This window comes from Poromitra crassiceps, assembly GCF_964638095.1.
Source record: "Poromitra crassiceps genome assembly, chromosome: 30".
Classification (NCBI taxonomy): domain Eukaryota; kingdom Metazoa; phylum Chordata; class Actinopteri; order Beryciformes; family Melamphaidae; genus Poromitra; species Poromitra crassiceps.
The window spans coordinates 2,084,058-2,106,420 of record NC_139652.1 but is presented as its reverse complement, the minus strand read 5'-3'; the positions used below and the strand labels follow the sequence as shown (position 1 = coordinate 2,106,420).

The 22,363-nt window shown below is 47.3% G+C and overlaps 1 protein-coding gene across 1 annotated transcript; it reads right to left on the bottom strand.

Annotated features, from left to right (window-relative positions):
• Nucleotides 1-1,123: 1,123 nt before the first annotated feature.
• Nucleotides 1,124-20,555, bottom strand: LOC310800649 (adhesion G protein-coupled receptor E2-like; the record flags this gene model as incomplete). The annotated part of the gene is made up of 7 exons (XM_083663270.1): nucleotides 20,467-20,555; nucleotides 19,744-19,911; nucleotides 13,757-13,906; nucleotides 13,498-13,647; nucleotides 3,164-3,313; nucleotides 2,905-3,054; nucleotides 1,124-1,257 (listed from the first exon to the last, which is right to left on the bottom strand). The coding sequence occupies exons 3-7, from the start codon at nucleotides 13,842-13,844 to the stop codon at nucleotides 1,124-1,126; spliced, it is 672 nt and encodes a 223-aa protein (XP_083519396.1). The 5' UTR covers nucleotides 13,845-13,906; nucleotides 19,744-19,911; nucleotides 20,467-20,555.
• Nucleotides 20,556-22,363: the final 1,808 nt, after the last annotated feature.

Sequence of the window (22,363 nt, the reverse complement as noted above, 5' to 3'; positions counted from 1 at the left end):
TTGGTCTGGCGATGTCAGGCTAGCACTACTGTAGGAGTTGTCAGGCTAGGAGTTAGCCGCTCTTGAACCCCTAATAATGTGCAGGTGTCTGCCACTTGTTTGATGCAGTGGTGGAAGAGGTGTTTCATACCTGTGTGGCGTTAGGAGACAGGAGGAGTGTGTTGGCGATCTCGACTGCAGCGATGACGTCTTCTGCCATCAGTTTATCAGGTCTGGAGGTCAGGATTTGAGTGCTGGCCGCTAACATCTCAAAATCAGCTGGGCTGGTAAGCTGAGAGATGAACGATATTTGTTTTATTTAGAGATGTGCAAAAATTACCCTTCTTAACAAGTGATGTATTCTCGTATTGAATCTTAAAATCACATTTTCCTTAAAACCTAAAAAAGACATTTGCTTTTGCCAGTAGATGGCCAGTAACAGTACAGGTTAAGCAAGATGGTATTTGAGGTTTTAAGGGAGGAGAGCCTGTGTTCTCACAGCTTGTTGTAGGTCACTGAGCGTCAGGTTACACTGAAGAACTTGTAGCTCATCGAAACTCTGTAATCCTCTCTGGTGTGAACATCTTGCTGAGGCCTTCGGTGTGCCAGCTAGATAGGAAGGTGACGTGTTGGACACAAAGACATGCCAATTAATCATCAATATGGGTAAAAGAACCTGATATTCTAAACAAATCATCATTTCAGCAGAGAAGATCTGAAAAGTAAAACTATTTATGGATAGATAGTTAAGATAATCCACTTATAGATAAGTGGAAGGAATCTCTTGTGCTACAGCCTACAGAGGTCGGTGCTCTCAGAGGAGGACAGAATACTAGAAACAAACAAACAAAATTTAATAAGGTGCAAAGACTTTTTGCACCTTTTTTGCACCTTTTTGATGCGAGCAGCGTCTTCTTCAGAGTCAGAGGGTTAGGGTTAGACTCTAACTCTAGAGGGTCCGACTCGAAGAAGCCGCTGCTCGCGTCGAAACGTTCGTTTTTGCACCTCATAAAATTTCGTTTGCCAGTGATTTTGTGTGCTCCAGTCACTTCAACTGTTTCTAGATAGATAAGTGGGTAGGTGGGTAGGTAGGTAAATAGATGGTAGATCTTCTGTATATATACAGTAGATGGATAGTAGCTCTCTACAGTGTCATGGTTGAGATAAACTTGCCACTATTTGTTCCTTTAGGACAAACTTCCTCAGCATATCCAAACAAGCCGATAGGGGTGAGTGGGAAGTTGAATCCGTAGATTTTGTTTGCCTGGCAGAAATTTTCTAAGAGAAAAAGGCATGTTTAATTAAAAGATTAAAGGTACACTATGCAACTTTTGGTAACGCTTTAGATTACTTACAGGGTAAGTACAGGGTAACAAAATCTGAATTTACAGGGTAAGTAGGGTAACAAAATCTGAATTTACAGGGTAAGTAGGGTAACAAAATCTGAATTTACAGGGTAAGTAGGGTAACAAAATCAGAATTTACAGGGTAAGTACAGGGTAACAAAATCAGAATTTATGGAATGAGGAGGTAATAAATTAACCTTGCTTGCAAGATGGATAACCTCGCGAGATCAAAAGAGATTCTCTCGACGTAATCCATCTTGATATGCACAGGCAGTTAAGATGATTGGCTTAGAAACCCGAACCATGGCCGGCTCGTCGAATCAGAGGCAGCCTTAGGCGGGCTTTCTGTGTGACGCTACTGAGAAGCGTCTGGGCAAGTAGTGGGTACATGGTCTTTGTAGTTCTTTTCACTCGTCAACATGGCTGCCGCCGCGGAAGCGAAAGCTAGCGAGGCTATCGTAGATGCAGCAATAACTTCAGTTATTTCTCAACTGGACAGCATTTCCAAAATATCAAAACGTTTATTAATCCAATCCAATTATTAATGGCTCATGTGTTAGTTTGTGGAAATTCCCGTGCAATAATCATAACTCTGGCCCCAGCCCACATCACTCTAGCCAGAGCACATGTTAGCCTACATTAGCTTCCACAAAACACACACACAAAGCTGTGCAAAAGCGCTTTACGTTCTTATACGGAGATAGCGAGGCAGCATTGTAAATAAATACACGTGGCACTGCGCTCCGTTTTCATCAATGAACTATTAATAGCGCAAGGGACGGCCACTCGTCAATTCGCTGTGCGTAGCCAAACACTCCTGGCTGCTGTTAGCCGCTAATTAGCAACAAACATTTCAACAGGCTCATACCCCCGAACGAGGCCCCATATGTGTTTATTAGTCCTCCGGTCGCAAACGTTACGTCAGAGGCATGGCGATCTGATTGGTTGAAGTTAACACGCACCCATTCCCAGATGGACTGGTTTAGTGAAACGTAATGTGAAGCTAAACCGTCCATCTGGCAGCATCAGGTTAGTAATAAATGGGGACTTATAAAGAACTTATACCGTACCTATTTTTGTAACTATCGGGTACCTATTCTGTTATAATACCATAGCTATTTTTTACCTACAGTATTCTGTTGTTACAGGGTACGTATGACCTGTGAGAAATAATCATTTCAATTTCATTTCAATTTAGAAGACCCTATACTGTAGTTATTCCGTAACTATCGGGTGCCTATTATACAGGGTAAATACAGGGGCGGTGGCTGTATTCTAAAGCAACCTTACTTCACTCCTAGTTAGCCTAGATGTAATTACGGAGGTCACTGTTACCACGACGACACTCCCCCCCCCCCCCCCCCCCCTTCTCCTATCAACACAACCTAGCTCTTGTAAAATTCCAGAATGCCACTGGACGCACCTCGAAGACGTCAGCATATTTGGGTCAAAGTTCATTATAGTTGAACTTTCGCTGCAGAACCTGGCAGCTGTTGAGGAGAGCGCTGCCTCATTGAAACATGACCTTGCTATTTGTGCTGACTGTGTAAAGAGCAGTGGGTGTTCCTTGGCATCTTACCTATACATGTAACATTGTCAGTCCTGCGAAAACTCTGTGCTCCACTACTGGAGATGAAGCCGGCCTCACAAGTGCAGGAGTAGAATGGTATTTCATTGTGACAGATGGCATTAGGTCCACAGATGTCTCCGGAGATACACTCATTGATATCTTAATGCCAAAGATAAGGACAGCAGGCATTTCATATTTGGAGGAAACACAGACCAAATGTATGGAGCAGTCTCTGCAGTTAGTGATGAAAAATGACAAGGTCAGTTACCTCGACATGTTGCTTGTGAGCTGCCTGAAAATGTCTCATTCTGTGATGATATGTAACCATCTTCACACTTGCAGTAGAAGTTGCCCATCGTATTCAAACAGACTGCATTCTCCCCACATAGGTTAACCTCCGAATCACATTCATCAACATCTAAGAGCAAAAGCACAGAAAGAGGAATGTGGAAAGAAAGACGGGCACCACAGAAATCAATACTTGCGTGAAAATACTTCAGAGATTAAGGGTGTATTCACACCTGTAGGTCGTTTGCTTTGTTCCGATTCAGGTACTTAATTGATACAATTGTTGCATTTGTGCCTTGGTTCGTTTGTGTTCACACAGCCACAAATCAAACGCTCCAAATAGTATTGTCAAACTTCCTGGACTGGCCAGCAGACACTCTGATAGGCTAATAGCCTCTCGGGATGGAAAAAATAATTCCCAGAGATTTTCCTATTATGATTATAAGAATGCGTTTTGTTAGACCTACATTGTAGGCTATGTCAGGCGTGCGCCGTGCGAGGAGAGAGAGAGAGAGAGAGAGAGAAAGAAAGAGGGAGGGAGAGAGAGAGAGGGAGAAAGTTCTTTATTTATTTATTAATGTAGGCTATGTAGCCTATGTAAACCTATGTATTTATTTAGGCTATCGGGAATTTGGAGATAGAAGATCAAAGACCCTGCTATTAGGCTACTATCACGGAGACGAGGATTAGCTGAGACAGAGGCTATATGTCCTACCTGACTTTTGGACTGGAAAGACTGAGGCCATCTCCACAGCAACCGCTGTGTTTCAGCCAGGAGGGGGCTCAGACTTACACACACTGATGTATTTTGTGGTATTTGGTTACTATGGCAGCCCTTGGTAGTGTTTTGACATGATGACTCGTTAAACGCTTGTTATGGTCCAAAGTTATTTTAAATCAATGCGCCCTGCACTCATTTAGTACCCGAGAGGTAGAGATATAACCAGGCTTGTTTTATCTTTTATGTTACTCTCATTTTACTCATTCTATATTTTGGCGTGCATTTATGCTGTGTTGTGCTTATGATTTTGGAGCTGAGAAAATAGCATTGGCTTTTCTATAATGACATTCAAATATCATGCTGTGGTGGTTTGTGAGTTCACAACATAATAGGCCGAGAAGATTTAAGTATGCATATTGCTGTCAAAACTGGTAAAATGTATATTAAATCAACACATTGAAACTGTATGTTTTACTTTGTTTCGAACTCAAGCTCTCACTAGTGCCTTATTCGCTGCGCACGCAGCACTATGGAAGACTGTAATTTTGCTCCAAAATTATTTTTCATTAAAACCTGACCACCCACCTTTAGGTGGCGTGGTGCCCCCCTGGGGCTGACTTGGCCACCCACCTCACCCACGTGACTACGTCACGTCCTGTCAGCCCCAGGGTCTGTCACTCTTCGTTTCTTCCAGCTACTGAGAAGACGTGTTTTTGAAAGCTCCGCGGTTAGCTCTGAGATAGCTCTAAAACTTATAGCTTTAGTTACTAGACTCGTTCCGTCTTATTAGCCCACCTAATAGGTTTGCGTGGAACGAGGTAAAGCAGGCTTCGGGGACCCGATCCTGTTCTCTCCACCAGCGGCGTCGGACAAGTCATCAAAAAGCTAAGAGTATCTTCTTTGTTAACTGTTGTTGCTACCGCCATGTAGCTTGCCTGCTACCTCCGTGTAGTGGTTATTGCTGCCGCCGAGTAGCTTTGCTTCGCTCCCCCGGCTGGGGCAGCGTTATCATTGAGGGCTGACTCAGGTCCGCTCTCAAATACTGTTAGGCTAGCTTGCATACTTGCTGTTAGCTTACAGTTAGCATTAGAACGTAGGCTAGCAAGAGATAGCCTGGTTCTTGCGGATAGCATAGATCGCACCCGTGTGGTTAGCTTCCGTTGTTCTGTTCTTTAGGCGGCTTTGTTGTCAAAGCGCGCACGTTAGTCCAAGGAGTGGCACTAGACTAGTTAGCTAGTGCTTAGTGCAGTTAGCTTCGACTAGCTTGTAGCATCCCAGCTATCTTCACCGTCGTAAGCTACTGTTAAAAGTTAAAGCTTACGCGGTGCACTCCCGCTAATTCCTGGTTTAGTCGGCGGGCTTGTTGCGAGTTAGCTTCGCTTAACTCGCGCATGGACCGATCGGCCACCATGAGAAAGGGGGGGACAGTAAGAACCTGTGTTAGCTGTGACGCTACTCTGGCGAGTTTCGACCGTCACAGGGAGTGTGTGTTCTGCCTCGGGCACAACCATGCTACCGATGCCCTGCTCAAGGCTGACTTCTGTCAGATCTGCAGCGGCTTCGCCCTGGGCGACCTGCGCGATAGAGCGTTGCTCTTCGTCCAGGCCGGACCAGCCATCAGCCATGCACCTCCCGAGGGAGGCGCTACCGCTGAGTCAGACCGCTCGGTCGAAGGGGAGCTGCCTGACGAGCAGGTCTCTCCGCTCCAACCTGAGCAGCTGACGCAGCGTAGCTCGGCTCTGAGTTGGGGGGATGAGCCCATCGATCCCGCGTTAGAACGGGGTGGGTTCTTTCCCTACGACCCCATAGTCGCCTTTCCCCCCCCTAGACACCCCCCAAGAGGAGATGTCAGGCGGGGAGGAATGGGACGGTGCAACCACTGTCACCTCTCTGGCGGGGGCCCGCTCGGAGACAAGTGTCAACAAGCCCTACCAGAGGCAGTTTCAAGGGGTGATGGCTAGGGCCGAAGCGAAGCTCGGCATCGCGCGGGCCGAACCACCTCCGCCCCCCGAGTCAGTGCTGCTGGGTTGTTACTTCCAGCCGCGCCAGGCGCCTCAGGCACCCCGCCCGAAGCCCCTCTTACCTGTCTGCATAGACGTGGTTCGCGCGGTGAAGACGGCATGGGACAAGCCTCAGGAGGCCAAGCCGCTCTGCGGGGGCATGGCTCCTTGGTCAGCCTTAGAAGGGGGGGTAAGCTCGCGTTCGCCGCGATGCCTCCCCTCGAGGAGATGGTGGCCAGACACCTGGCCCCCAACCTCGCTAGGCCCACCTTGCCCTCAAGGGCGTGCCAGCTTACAGCCAAGCTGGCCGAGAAGTCATACTTGCCAGGTTATTGGACATGGCGGCGGACTGGCCCGCCGCCATGTCCAATAACCTGGCGATCCTGCAGGGCTACCAGGCGGTACTCCTGCGGGAGATGCAGGGTGACCCCGCCCCCGAGCTATTTACAGAGCTCAGGATGGCCACAGACTACGCCCTGCGTATGGTAGACTGCTTAGCGCAGAATAGCGGGAAGGTGATGGCCTTCTCCGTTATGACTCACCGTCACCTGTGGCTGAACCTCACCCAGCTCCCGGAGCAGGATAAGAGGAGGCTGCTAGGCGTCCAGATCTCCCCAGAGGGACTCTTCGGTCCCTCCGTGGAGGATCTGGCGCAGCGGTTAGAGAAGCAGCAGCAGGACTCCGTGGCGGTCAGTACCCTCTTGCCTAGACGCAGGGGGGAGGACCGCCGGTTCCAGGTGCAGGCGCGCGCGCAGAGTCGCCCTCCGGGGCCTCCGGCGCAGCGCACCGCCCCACGCCCGCGGGTACGGGCACCATCTAGGGCACCTCCGTTGGATGCGCCCCACCCAGCCGCAGTGGGCCCCTCCTGGGTCCCACGGCAGACCAGGCGACGCGGCCCCCGCCCCCCAAAGCGGGGGGGTGCCCGGGGAGCCGGTAACCAGTCCCACACTTAGTCTCCTCCCGGGGGAAGGGGGGGGGCTATGAGCCCACCGTCGTTGGAGCTCAGCGCTCAACTTCGGTCCGGGACTCAGCAAGGGCCTACCCAAACCGTCACTCACCGGTGCCTTACGCCCGGCGGGGACGGCAGCTCGCCAGGGCTTGGCTTCAGGGCCAGCCCTCGGTTTGCAGCTATAGGGACAAGCCCACCGTCCTCGGTGCCCACGGCCCGAGTTTGGTCAGGAGCTCTCCCAGGGTCTCTTACCCACCGTCAAGAGGCCCGCAGGACAAGCCCACCAGCACTGGCGCCAGGCGCACATTGTCGGTTGGGAGCTCTCCAGGGGACCACACGAGCGGACAAGTCCGCACGCGGCGGTCGAAAGAGAGCTTTGCCTCCTTGGTCCCCCCAGCCTGCAAAAGCCGCACGGCGGGGGGATTTCGCCGGTTCAACACGCTCACAGGGCACGTCAGTAGGCGGAGCCCGCGTAAAAAACCGGCAGGGGGGCATAGCCTTTCCTGTCCGGCCCCCCCCATTTTCTTCCCCAACCAAGATACCGGGTCAGAACCCGGTACCCAACAATTTACTTTCCAGCAGGCTCGATGCCTGGGAACGTCTGTGTTCCCCGTCCCCTTGGTTACGGCGTACGCTCCAGAAGGGATACGCCCTGCAATTTGCCAGGCCCCCGCCCAGGTTCGACGGGACCCACGATACGGTCGTGGAAGGGGAGTCCAGGGACATACTCCACAAGAGGTTATTTCACTCCTCGCCAAAGGGGCGATCTGCTCGGTCCCCAAGGCAGAGGTGCGCTCAGGTTTCTACCACAGGTACTTTGTCATGCCCAAAAAGGACGGCTCCATGCGCCCAATCCTGGACCTTCGGCGTCTCAACAAGACGCTGAGGAAGCTCCCGTTCCGAATGCTCTCTCTTTCCCACCTGTTCAACGCATTGAGACAGGGGGACTTCTTTATTTCCGTGGACCTGAAAGATGCGTTCTTCCATGTCCACGTGGTCAAGAGGCACAGGAAATACCTGAGGTTCTCCTTCCTGGGGAAGGCTTACGAGTTCTGTGTCTTGCCTTTCGGCATGTCTTTGAGCCCGCGAACCTTCACGGCATGCGTGGAGACGGCCTTGGCCCCCCTCCGCGTGAGGGGGATTCGCATCTTCCTCTATCTCGACGATGCTCTTATCGTAGCAGACTCGAGGGCTGGTGCCACGAAACATACCAGGGTGGTGACCTATCACCTACAAACCTTGGGGTTCTTGGTGAACTGGAAAAAGAGCTGCCTCGCCCCAGAGCAGACGGCTACCTTCCTGGGGCTCGAGTTGAACTCCAGGGCTATGCGAGCCCGCCTGTCACTGGAGCGACAGGCTCGCACGGTGCGGACAGCGAGGGCATTAAGTCTTTGCTCCTCGGTGTCAGTACATCAGTGCACAGTCATGTTGGGCCTGATGGCCTCGGCACTGCATGTGCTCCCTCTGGGGAGGCTACACATGCGGCCGTTCCAGATCTGGTTCCTCAGGCTACGCATGGATCCGGCCAGGGACCGTCATCGCAGGGTTCCTATGACAGACCAGGCATGCCAGGCGTTGGTCATATGGGCAGACCCCCAGTACCTCTCGACGGGCACTCGATTGGGCCCGGTCCCGCTCAGGTTAGTGATTCGCACCGATGCCTCCCTCTGGGGTTGGGGTGCGGTGTGCGGGCATTTGTCGGCAAACGGCCGGTGGGAGGCTCAGGAGCTTCGCCACATAAATGTGCTGGAGCTGGAGGCGATCCGCCTCGCTCTGCCTCACTTCCAGCGGATCATACATGGACGCCATGTGCTGATTCACTCCGACAACATGGCGCCGATCGCCCACCTGAACAAACAGGGCGGTGTGCGGTCGAGGGCGCTGAACCAGTTAGCGGCGGGGATTCACCTGTGGGCGTATCCCCGTCTCCTGTCAGTGTCGGCGGTCTATCTGCCGGGACGGCTGAATTACGGCGCCGACCTGCTGTCTCGAGGTTACCCCCGTCATACGGAGTGGTGCCTCCACCCTCAGGTGGTGGAACAGATTTGGGCCAGATTCGGTCGTGCCCGCGTCGATCTCTTCGCATCGCGGCGCGCGACGCACTGCCCATTGTGGTTCTCGATCCAGGAGGACAACCCCCCATTGGGACACGACGCGTTAGCGAACGTGTGGCCACGGGAGGGGCTCTATGCGTTTCCACCCATCCCCCTGATCCGTCAGGTGTTGGACAGGGTGAAGGAACAGCGCCTCCGGCTTGTCCTAGTGGCTCCGTTCTGGCCCAGGCAGACATGGTTTGCGGACCTGGTCTCCCTGGCGCAGGGTCCGCCTTGGGCGTTGCCGGTGAGGACCGATCTCCTATCCCAAGCGGAGGGGGAGGTGTTCCACCCCTCCCCAGGCAGGTGGAAGCTAGCAGTCTGGCTCCTGAACGGGACCAGTTGCTAGCTCAGGGCTTGCCCGATAATGTGGTGCGCACTATTCAGAGTGCTAGGGCTGCTTCGACCCGCGCTCAGTACGCGTACAAGTGGCGGGTCTTTTCACGCTGGTGCACAAGTGAAGGGGTGAATCCAGTGAACTGCGGTGTACGACCAGTTCTCTGTTTTCTTCAAAGCTTGCTTGACGCGGGTCAGTCCCCGCAGTCACTTAAGGTGTACGTAGCCGCGATCTCGGCTTGCCACATGGGAATTGAAGGGAGCCCCGTTGGGGCTTGCCCTTTGGTCTCGCGATTCATGAAGGGGGCGCGTAAACTGCGCCCGCCGTCACGGTGCGTTTTTCCCAAATGGGACCTGGTTACGGTGCTGGACGCGCTAACGGGTCATCCGTTTGAGCCCTTGGACTCCGCCGATTTAAAGTTTCTGTCCTTAAAGACCGCGCTGCTGCTGGCCTTATCGTCAGGTAAGAGAGTCGGTGACCTGATCGCCCTCTCGGTGCAGCAGGCCTGTATGGTTTTTGGGGATGATGGGCGCAGGGTTACGTTGCGACCTAACCCGGCTTACCAACCCAAGAATATTAATGCCAGCTATAGGTCTATGGTCATAGACTTATCAGCATTCTGTCCCCCGCCGTTCAGTTCGGGTGAGGAGAGACGCTTGCACATGCTGTGCCCCGTAAGGGCGCTCTCGGCCTATGTGGCCAGGACGCGTTCATTACGCGTTACAGACCAGTTGTTGGTCTGCTTTGGGCAAAGAGCCCAGGGCGGGGCCCTTTCCAAGGATCGCTTATCACACTGGATAGTGGAGGCGATCGCGTTGGCTTACTCTGCCGGGGGCAAGGTTCCCCCAGAGGGTATCAGGGCGCATTCTACGCGAGGTGTTGCGGCATCCTCTGCGTTGTTGCATGGTGTTTCGGTGGAGGACATGTGTGCCGCGGCCTCATGGTCCTCTCATCACACTTTTGTCAGGTACTACAGTCTCGACGTGTCCGGTTCGCAATTCGCGCATGCGGTGCTGTCGGTGGCAAGAAAGTAGTATCGTTGCCACTCTAATATGTCAGACGGTCAGGCATGAACGTTGCCATATGGCTGTGGTTCACCGGTTCCTTTCGGGTCGCCCTGTGGGGTGCTCCTGGCAGCAAGGTCGGTTGAATTAAGGCACTAGTGAGAGCTTGAGTTCGAAACGAAGTAAAACATTAGGGTTGTGCTACAACCCAGGTTTTACGAGTGAGAACGAGAGCTCTCACTACCCAGCCTTGCTGCGTCGATGTGTCACGGGGTGCGTCGGATCTCAGCTAGCTGGAAGAAATGAGTGGCAGACCCTGGGGCTGACAGGACGTGACGTAGTCACGTGGGTGAGGTGGGTGGCCAAGTCAGCCCCAGGGGGGCACCATGCCACCTAAAGGTGGGTGGTCAGGTTTTAACACATTGAGTGCCAAGGACGTCTGTGGACGTCCTAAAAAAAAGTAACGAGGAGTGCCAAGGACGTCTGTGGACGTCCTAAAATCATAATTCATATTATTCCATAATTCTGCTGTTTAAGGTCGTACCCAGCCAGTGAGCATGAATCCCTTCAAGGGATCACACGGCGCCACCTTAAACATCTACACGGGAGCTGCGCCACCCACCTCAGATCCTTTACTTTGTGCAGGAGAAAGCGGAGAAAGCCGTGATCAAAGCGAAACCGATGCATGCTGCAGCCAGAGCCATATAGATTGCTCTGTCTGCAGCTGACAGTTGGCTGCATCCGCGCCCACAACTGAGCTCTTCTGCTTCTGTCTATCTGTCTGCATATAGTTTCTCCACACGATTCCCTGCCAGAAAGGCAGCACCCGAAGCCGAACGGCCAAACCTTTTCCTTCAGTCCCGTTTGGCATTTCCTTGTTGCGCTGGGATCCGGGCAAAAACGGAGGCTGAGAAAACAGACTGTGTGCGTGTGGGGAGGAGCCCGCAGCTCAGGGGTGGAGAGGGGGGGAGAGGGGGGCGGGGCACGCAGGCTGCACAGAACTACACCATGTCACTACATCAGAAAATAGTAGCTAGAGTCAGTGAATGTGCTTGAAATTAGAGTGCAAAAAGTATTCATAAAAGTGACTTTATCTTGAAAAGTAAAAAAAGACAGCAGAAAACCCTTGAAAGTGCTCTTCTTTCAGAGGCTGTCATTTCATTCGTGAGAGCTCTCGTTCTCACTCGTAAAACCTGGGTTGTAGCACAACCCTAATGTTACTCTATGTTAGACTATGTTAAACTCTATGTTAGAAGTAGAGCGGAGCTGTTTCTCTCTCACATATAATGCAGGCCTCAGCACCACTGACAAAGTTAAGTTTCGATATGAATCACTTTCGGTTTTAACGATGATCTTCGAGTGGGGCTTTGAGGGGGAGATCAGGTTTCAGCTATGGTCTGCTTGAGGGGGGGCTCTGTCTGCCATCCCTTCTCCAGGCATCGTGCCAGGGGGAAGGGGGGGAGTATGACAGAGAACACCTGTGCAGTGCGGCCCAGCATAATTTTAAAAGAAAAGAACTGTTTATTACCAAAAGCGGGGGAAACTGCGCTTTCTCCGTCCACCTCCAAGGGTGGACTCAAAGGGTTAATTCTCTGCTCGAAGCAGGTGGGGGCGGGGTAGCAATGAGGAGTACTGAACTCGTTCCCAGGCCAAGGCCATTCTATGCATCTAGAGAGCGTCTTGGAGAAAGAACACCTGACTGAGAACTTGGGTGCTTTCCAGGAAAATTTGACTGAAAAGCCATTCGCTAAAATAAACTATGTGACAAGGGCCCCCACCTTTCTGCTTCATCAGGAGTACAGGGAGGCGGGAGGAATAGTTCAGTAAACCTGGATTCCCCTAACTAGTTGACTTGCGGGGTGCCTTCCAACATTATAAACAATGACTTTGCATGCATGTGACTGCATAAATTTGGGAGGTGTTTAGAGCTATAGGAGGTGTCTCGGGGGGGTATAAATACAGCACCCAGCCACTGTTGGAACTTAGAAGAATATTTGGATCTTTGACTTTTCACATCTCCTTTGGGGAAGCAGCATTGAGGACGTTACTTCAACTTGGGGCAGTTTTGCATTTAAGAAATACTCTGTTGCACAGAGAAAAGCTTGTTGAGAACTTTGTAGATCATTTGAACACCTTTTATTTTATTTGAAAATAAATATTTTTTAAACCTATTTGCACGTTTTTCCTGCCTTCATCTGGACAGCCCTTTTGAGGTTCTTCTGCTCCAAGCCTTTCTTCAAAGGAAGTGAGTATTCCACAAGAGGCACATTTAGGCCTTTATTATAATACCTGGCCCATAGGGGTCGCGGGTGCGCGTTAGAGCGGCCCCCTCCCTCAGCTTTGGTTGTGTTGGATGAGCGTGAGTAATTCCAGTGGATGCAGGCGGACGTAGCGCCTTCCCACCCGATTTAAGTGTAGAACGGTCCTAGCCTCTGACGGTGGAAACCAGCTGATACCTGGTTGCCACGCTCAAGCAGGCGTGCTATGTGGGGTCATGTGCGTATGACACGACTATCAGAGTGGTTCTGGTTGTGACATGTGACATGGCCATTACATAGTTTGTCTTTGAATAAACTCCTACTACAGAGCTCAGGCCAAAACAAAACTGGTGATTGCTAATCAAACTAATTGTTGTGTTATCAGCAAGAGAACTAGAGTAATTAGAGCACTGCTATTGCTGAATATTAATTTAGGAATAGAAAGACTATCTGTACTCTGACCCACTGTACTTACGTAGGCTAGTAAAGATGGAGACTACTTTTGACCGTGTCGAGCTAGCGGTAAGCAGGGGTATATAAATAAAGATATAAGGTCAAAACGCCGGAGTGACAGAATATATGGTTCGCTGAGGGGCTCTTGCATACCGGCTGAGAGCTTTCTCGTCAGGCATCATAGATTGCTTGAGGAGATAATATTTTGGTATCGCTTTAATATATTATTGATTTGATATATTTTGATATTTTAAAATATTCCATAAGCGACCTGAAAGGTCAACTCGCGGGGGGTCTCCTTCTACAACACATATACACATATGGACCCTCAAGGACTCATAGGCCAACACACATGGTCACGCACGCACTCCCCCAAACCCCCCCCCAACTTTCGCTGCAGAACCTGGCAGCTGTTGAGGAGAGCGCTGCCTCATTGAAACATGACCTTGCTATTTGTGCTGACTGTGTAAAGAGCAGTGGGTGTTCCTTGGCATCTTACCTATACATGTAACATTGTCAGTCCTGCGAAAACTCTGTGCTCCACTACTGGAGATGAAGCCGGCCTCACAAGTGCAGGAGTAGAATGGTATTTCATTGTGACAGATGGCATTAGGTCCACAGATGTCTCCGGAGATACACTCATTGATATCTTAATGCCAAAGATAAGGACAGCAGGCATTTCATATTTGGAGGAAACACAGACCAAATGTATGGATCAGTCTCTGCAGTTAGTGATGAAAAATGACAAGGTCAGTTACCTCCACATGTTGCTTGTGAGCTGCCTGAAAATGTCTCATTCTGTGATGATATGTAACCATCTTCACACTTGCAGTAGAAGTTGCCCATCGTATTCAAACAGACTGCATTCTCCCCACATAGGTTAACCTCCAAATCACATTCATCAACATCTAAGAGCAAAAGCACAGAAAGAGGAATGTGGAAAGAAAGACGGGCACCACAGAAATCAACAGTTGCATGAAAATACTTCAGAGATTAAGGGTGTATTCACACCTGTAGGTCGTTTGCTTTGTTCCGATTCAGGTACTTAATTGATACAATTGTTGCATTTGTGCCTTGGTTCGTTTGTGTTCACACAGCCACAAATCAAACGCTCCAAATAGTATTGTCAAACTTCCTGGACTGGCCAGCAGACACTCTGATAGGCTAATAGCCTCTCGGGATGGAAAAAATAATTCCCAGAGATTTTCCTATTATGATTATAAGAATGCGTTTTGTTAGACCTACATTGTAGGCTATGTCAGGTGTGCGCCGTGCGAGGAGAGAGAGAGAGAGAAAGAAAGAGGGAGGGAGAGAGAGAGAGGGAGAAAGTTCTTTATTTATTTATTAATGTAGGCTATGTAGCCTATGTAAGCCTATGTATTTATTTAGGCTATCGGGAATTTGGAGATAGAAGATCAAAGACCCTGCTATTAGGCTACTATCACGGAGACGAGGATTAGCCGAGACAGAGGCTATATGTCCTACCTGACTTTTGGACTGGAAAGACTGAGGCCATCTCCACAGCAACCGCTGTGTTTCAGCCAGGAGGGGGCTCAGACTTACACACACATATACACATATGGACCCTCAAGGACTCATAGGCCAACACACATGGTCACGCACGCACTCCCCCAAACCCCGCCCCCCCTCCCCTAAACCCCACCCCCCGCCTTCAGCAACTTCCCCCCGCTTTCGCAAACCCCCCCCCAACCCCCTTCCCTCCCACGAACCAAACTGGCGCTGAAATGGCAGCCTCCTTGGTGTGGTGGTGTTGTCTTTGCTGATAATCCTGTACATTTACAACAAATGTATTTGTATTGTATAATATTGAAGTGTGCCTTTATTACTTTTCAAATTAGTAATAATGTGAATTTTCTGAGTGTATTTCATTTAAATGCTTTGTCCAATGCTGACGCCGTTCTATGGCGTCCCAGTTTTGCTCTCCGACTCTGAGAGCGAACCAAGCAGAATTTCACACATGATACTTGTACCATGGAGTGACAACAATAAATCTATCTATCTATCTACCAGGAATAAAATATTAATAAATAATTTAATAATAACGGACATTTCGAAGAAGACATGCAATCAGTCTGATTGTCTGATTGAACCAGACAATCTTCTCACAAAGAAGGCTGGCTCTGATTACCACGACTTGTTTTCATTTATTGAATGGAGACCAGAGGTAAGTTGATTGAGTTCAAACTGCTGATGTGATGATCCAAAAATCCTCCAAAGTTTATCGATGCAAGTCGCGGTGTGAGGCCCCCCCCTCACACCGCACATGCACACAATTAAGGCCAGAATAATAACTGAGGCCCCTCCCTATCTTCGGTAATTCAGCGTTTGCGCTCGTTTAACGCAGCACAAGCGCATGCTTGTTATAATTGTACTGGGCATAGGCATGCCAGATGAGAAAGCAGGCGTTTCAGCGCTAAAATATGGGGATAGATGACATTATCCTATCGTCAGCAGCGCGCAATTACTTTGCGCTAAGAGCTTTGAAAAGCATCTCTTAGGCGCTAAAACACTCGCTGTGCTTGATTGCACCATAATCTCCACGCTGAAACGTCATTACACACAGATGTGCCACGCCAGGACATCAAATTCTGCTCCTAAAATTGAGTAACCAGTAGATTATTCGGTGAGGCAATCAACTATAATTCACTGAGAAACTTTTATCATATCGCAAGGAGGGGTTATGGTAAATGAATTGAGAAGACTTGTACATTGTAGCCTACTTGCAATAGTCTATTCACCTACTGCTATCCCATAACCCGGAGGGTCATTGGCACCACAGACGATCTGTCACAAGCTCTCTCCATCTCTCTCTGTCCTCGGGATGAGTCGTTACAAGACTGTTTTAATTGAGTCCACTGTAAATATTCCAATCTTTTCTTTTGTCTGCGCCGTTTACCCGCTGCAAACACATTTGTATTGTCACACCCCAGTCAACAAAATAACCCAAATTGCATCAAAACACAGAGGTATAGTGATGGTGTCGTTATGAGAGAGGGATAATATATACAGTCAATAGGCCTACACCTATCCAAATTACGCATGGCGAAATTTTGGGTCTGTTTTAACTTAAAAACAGGGAGGTCACGTCTACCCAAACAATTATATAATTTCTAAACAGTTATGTTTCTGTATAAATCATTACAATATGCTCCAGTGAGGTGGGGATGCGTTTAGCTGCTGCCGGGCGGGGACCGTTTGGCCAAATCACACGGAAATTCTTCTGGGTCATCTATGGACTACCCCGACCTAAAGTTATTAAAGGATTTTGGATACGTGAAACCGTTTTGAAATTATAAATGTCTAAACTTTTGTGTATTTGCTTTTGTTCTTTTCCTGCCCTAAAAGTGTGTGGATGTCCGAAACCATACACCCCCCATCACCCAAACTTTCCACACAGGTTCACGACATCACCCACTACTCAGAGTAAAAAAATTACACCAATCCACCAGTTGTGGCGCTATAACAGCCAATTTCACATTTGTCGGTCAATAACTTCTGAACCACGAGCTGTAGAATCAAAATTCCACATCTACCGGTTTCCCTGGAGCATCATGCATGTAACCTACTAGGCCACGCCCATTTCTGTCAGGTAGATGTCCGCCATTTTGAATTGGATCAAAAACCTACTTTTGCGAGCTCCTCCTAGACCGTTTGGCCAAATCACACGAAACTTTTTCTGGGTCATCTATGGACTACCCCGACCTAAAGTTATTAAAGGATTTTGGATACGTGAAACCGTTTTGAAATGATAAATGTCTAAACTTGTGTGTATTTGCTTTTGTTCTTTTCCTGCCCTAAAAGTGTGTGGATCTCAGAAATCATACGCCCCACATCACCCACCTTTCCACATAGTTTCAAGACATCACCCACTACTCAGAGGAAAAAAATACACCAATCCACCAGATGGTGGCGCTATAACAGCCAACCACCACTACTATTGCTGCTGCTGCTACTACTGCTATCACTCCCACTACTACCAACACTACTACTACTACTATTACTAGTACTGCTACTACTACTACTACTACTAGTACTGCTTGGAAACCGTCAGGTCACCGGATCTCAACCAAACTTTGTTTACTTGTGCACATACCAAGTCTGAATAAATGTGCACTATCTGACATATACCCCCCAAGTCACCGGAAGCTTGTACCCCGCATCGCCGCTTGCGGCTATATATTTTTTATTCTTCTTCTCCGGTAAAACTGTATGTACAGCAGAAACTGTAATGCTCAGCGTAGCCAGACTGGGCACATAGATTGTATATGTGCCTCACTACTCAGAAACAAAAAATGACCCATATCGGCCAGATGGTGGCGCTATAACAGTCCATTTTGCGTTATGGTCCATATCTTCTGAACCGTGTGTCCTATACTCAAAATTTAACTTCTCAGGGATTCCTTGGATCAATACGCATCTATCCATGTAGGCCCCACCCATTTGCGTGTGCCTAGATTTTCTGCCATTTTGAATTTTATCAAAAACCTACTTTTGCGAACTCCTCCTAGACCGTTTGGCCAAATCACACAGAAATTCTTCTGGGTCATCTATGGACTACCCAGACCTAAAGTTATTAAAGGATTTTGGATACGTGAAACCGTTTTGAAATACTAAATGTCTAAACTTTTGTGTATTTGCTTTTGTTCTTTTCCTGCCCTAAAAAGCCCTCTCAGAAACCATACCCCCCCCCATCACCCAAAATTTCCACACAGGTTCACGACATCACCCACTACTCAGAGTAAAAAAATTACACCAATCCACCAGATGGTGGCGCTATAACAGCCAATTTCACGTTTTTTGGTCCATAATTTCTGAACCACGAGCCGTAGAATCAAAATTCCACATCTACTGGTTTCCCTGGAGCATCATGCATCTAACCTACTAGGCCACGCCCATTTCTGTCTATTAGATTTTCCGCCATTTTGAATTTGATCAAAAACCTACTTTTGCGAGCTCCTCCTAGACCGTTTGGCCAAATCACACGAAACTTTTTCTGGGTCATCTATGGACTACCCCGACCTAAAGTTATTAAAGGATTTTGGATACGTGAAACCGTTTTGAAATGATAAATGTCTAAACTTGTGTGTATTTGCTTTTGTTCTTTTCCTGCCCTAAAAGTGTGTGGATCTCAGAAACCATACGCCCCACATCACCCACCTTTCCACATAGTTTCAAGACATCACCCACTACTCAGAGGAAAAAATTACACCAATCCACCAGATGGTGGCGCTATAACAGCCAACCACCACTACTACTACTACTATTCTTAGTACTTCTGCTGCTACTACTGCTACCACTCCCACTACTACCAACACTACTACTACTACTATTACTACTACTGCTACTACTACTACTACTACTAGTACTGCTTGGAAACCATCAGGTCACCGGATCTCAACCAAACTAAATAAATGTGCACTATCTGACATATACCCCCCAAGTCACCGGAAGCTTGGACCCCGCATCGCCGCTTGCGGCTATATTTATTAGGGGTCCAAGCACGAAGTGCGTGGATCCCTATTGTATCTGTTCCGATTATTTTTTTTATTATTCTTCTCCGGTAAAACTGTATGTACAGCAGAAACTGTAATGCTTAGAGTAGCCAGACTGGGCACATAGATTGGAAATGTGCCTCACTACTCAGAAACAAAAAATTACCCATATTGGCCAGATGGTGGCGCTATAACAGACCATTTCGCGTTATGGTCCATATCTTCTGAACCGTGTGTCCTATACTCAAAATTTCACTTCTCAGGGATTCCTTGGATCAATACGCATTTATCCATCTAGGCCCACAGACTAAATCAGACTAGATTAAGACTAGACAGACTAGACATTTTAAACAAACAGAAACATTGCCCACATGCGCCATTTTATATAGATAGATTGGATTTGTGACAATGGGCAGCAGCAACCCTAACTAATGATTAACTAATCTAATCACAATTAACTAATGACTATACTCACAAACTGGCATTACCTAATCATTAACTAATAGTTCCTCATTCGTTCCTCTACTGTACATTTTGTGTACCTAAAGCGCAAATTATGCTTGAGCGAAATCGCTGGCGCTGACTGCACCGAGGGGGTCACCGCAGCTTCCTGTATAATGACCCACACAGTTATAGTGGACGTGCTCATTGTTCTTGTATTTCTGCTTTTCAGTGCCGACAATTACAGCATGAGTTTCATCTCGTTTCTGGCATGTTATCTCTGAAATAAATTCAATTCAATTATGAAGAATTCTACACACTGATTGGCTGGTGATAATCATAACAATATGATACACTGCTTCCTTATTACTATGCAGGGTTATATCTTTACAGGTAATAATTAAGTAATGATTAACTACCATACTCACAAACTGACCATTAACTAACCATTAATAACTAATGATTAACTACTCTACTCAGGAACTGACCCACTAATCATTAACTAATGATTAACTAATGATTAACTACTATACTCGCAAACTGAATTTAACTCATCATTAACTATTCGTTAATTAATAGTTAACTAACCATCAACTAATAATTCACTACTCTAATCAGGAACTGACCAATCATTAACTAATGATTAACTACTATAGTCACAAACTGGCATTAACTGATCATTAGTTCCTCATTCCTTCCTCATTAGTTCCCTAGTAACTACTGAAAATGTTGTGTACCTTATTGTAAAGTGTTACCATTACACTTTACCCTTGTTAAAATGTTACCATTACCTGTACAGTTCTGAGTCCCGGTCCAACCATCTCTCCCACAGGTACGAGTAAAGTTTCCTGTATAACCACCCACACAGTCATACTGGACCTGCTCGTTGTTCTTGTATTTCTGCTTTTCAGTGCCGACAATTACAGCATGAGTGACATCTTGTTTGTTGCATGTTATCTCTGAAATAAAATAAATTCAAATTATGAGCCATTCTACACACTGTCTTTTTTTTGGAGTATTTTATTAAATATCAAAAGAATGAATGATACACAGATTGCTACTCAGTATGATGCATCACTTTACAATATGGTACACAAAAAGAGTAACTATGGACAGGTAATAATTAAGTAATGATTAACTACCATACTCACAAACTGACCATTAACTAACCATTAATAACTAATGATTAACTACTCTACTCAGGAACTGACCCACTAATCATTAACTAATGATTAACTAATGATTAACTACTATACTCGCAAACTGAATTTAACTCATCATTAACTATTCGTTAATTAATAGTTAACTAACCATCAACTAATAATTCACTACTCTAATCAGGAACTGACCAATCATTAACTAATGATTAACTACTATAGACACAAACTGGCATTAACTGATCATTAGTTCCTCATTCCTTCCTTATTAGTTCCCTAGTAACTACTGAAAATGTTGTGTACCTTATTGTAAAGTGTTACCATTACACTTTACCCTTGTTAAAATGTTACCATTACCTCTACAGTTCTGAGTCCCGGTCCAACCATATCTCCCACAGGTACAAGTAAATCTTCCTGTATAATCACCCACACAGTTATACTGGACCTGCTCGTTGTTCTTGTATTTCTGCTTTTCAGTGCTGACAATTACAGCATGAGTGACATCTTGTTTGTTGCATGTTATCTCTGAAATAAAATTAATTCAAATTATGAGCCATTCTACACACTGTCTTTTTTTTTAGTATTTTCACTGTAATCATGAGCCCAAAATGTACATTCAGATTATTTTGTAACCTGCACCGTGCTCTTTAAGCTGTATTGATATTACTGTTCTGATGGATGTCAACCACATATTTCACATCTTAAAAGCAACTTCAAGGAATTATGGCACATGTTCTCACTCTGAACTCATCTCACAGAATCGCTTTGTCAAGCGTCTGTGGTGGGAATGATCAAGGGCTCGTCATCCACAATGAGCTGGGAGCCGAAAGTTCTTCCAGCCACAAACCCCTAACTCAAAACCAGGGTGGTAGTACCGTCCCCTGGGCGGTACTACCATATTTCCCAACTCGTCCTGGACGACGAGCCTGGATTAACATGAGGATTAACATGAATGGTTGGAGAGACACACAGGCAAAGCGAGCCTGAGGGCATGTTTGATCTTTCCATGAACCCACAGCTGCAGAGCGCTTTTTGCGTTCCATAAAACACTATAGGCTCCGCATAACGTTATGGAGGTCACTTACAGTACCAAAGAGGGGCTCTGATGGGTTTGGAATGAGAACGGGCTGAATGGTCCAGTTTCAGTGACTCGTCATGAGTAGCTATAATTCCATATCTCCATGGTAGAAACCATTATATATGTTGTAATTCAATAGACTAGAGAACAGATCTGCAGCTACTTCACTCTCCAACCAAAGTGCTAAACAAAAGCATGAACAATAATATGAATGAATGACTAATATGGATGAAAGTCATTATTTTAACTTAGCACTCTATTTGGAAATATTCATCCCTTTACACAGTGAATGATTCCATAGGGTAACAAACAAACTGGATGTGTTGTCTGCTGTGTTCTTACCTCTACAGTTCTGAGTCCCGGTCCAACCATCTCTCCCACAGGTAAGAGTAAAGCTTCCTGTATAATCACCCACACAGTTATACTGGACCTGCTCGTTGTTCTTGTATGTCCACTTTTTAGTGCTGACAATTACAGCATGAGTGACATCTCGCTTCTGGCATGTTATCTCTGAAATATAATAAAATCAATTATGAAGAATTCTACACACTGATTGGCTGCTGATAATCATAACAGTGATACACTGCTTCCTTATGACCATGTAGGGTTATATCTTTATTTTTAGCTGTGGCCAGCAGTCCTATACGTTGTCTGTGTGTGTGTGTGTGTGTGTGTGTGTGTGTGTGTGTGTGTGTGTGTGTGTGTGTGTGTGTGTGTGTGTAGGGGGGGATGAAATGCAGGATGGCAGAGGCAGTCAGTACGTTTACATGCACAGTTAAGTCGAGCTATGCTTATAGCTTGATTAGGCTATTTACTCAGACTACTGTCTTGTCCCAGTATACAAGGACGGGTGGGAAATCGATTTTTTTGATGGAATCATGTTGACTCCGCTACAATAGGTGGCGATATGCACTCTTTCCGCGCAGGCTCCGCCAATTCTAACAACTGGTAGCAGCAAGTCTCTTAATAATGCAGCTATTTCATTAAAAAAAGATGATAATTATACAAACGTTTCGCGTCAAAACGATCACTTCTGGCTCATATAATAGTGTGGCAGTGTGTTTATGTTGAGAGACGTTTCGCCCTGTGTGTATTTTAGTGATCGGACATTGTTTTTCTGTGTTCTGTGTTCATGTGGTCGAGCGAGGTTGTGTTTATGTGGAGAGAGAGAGCGCC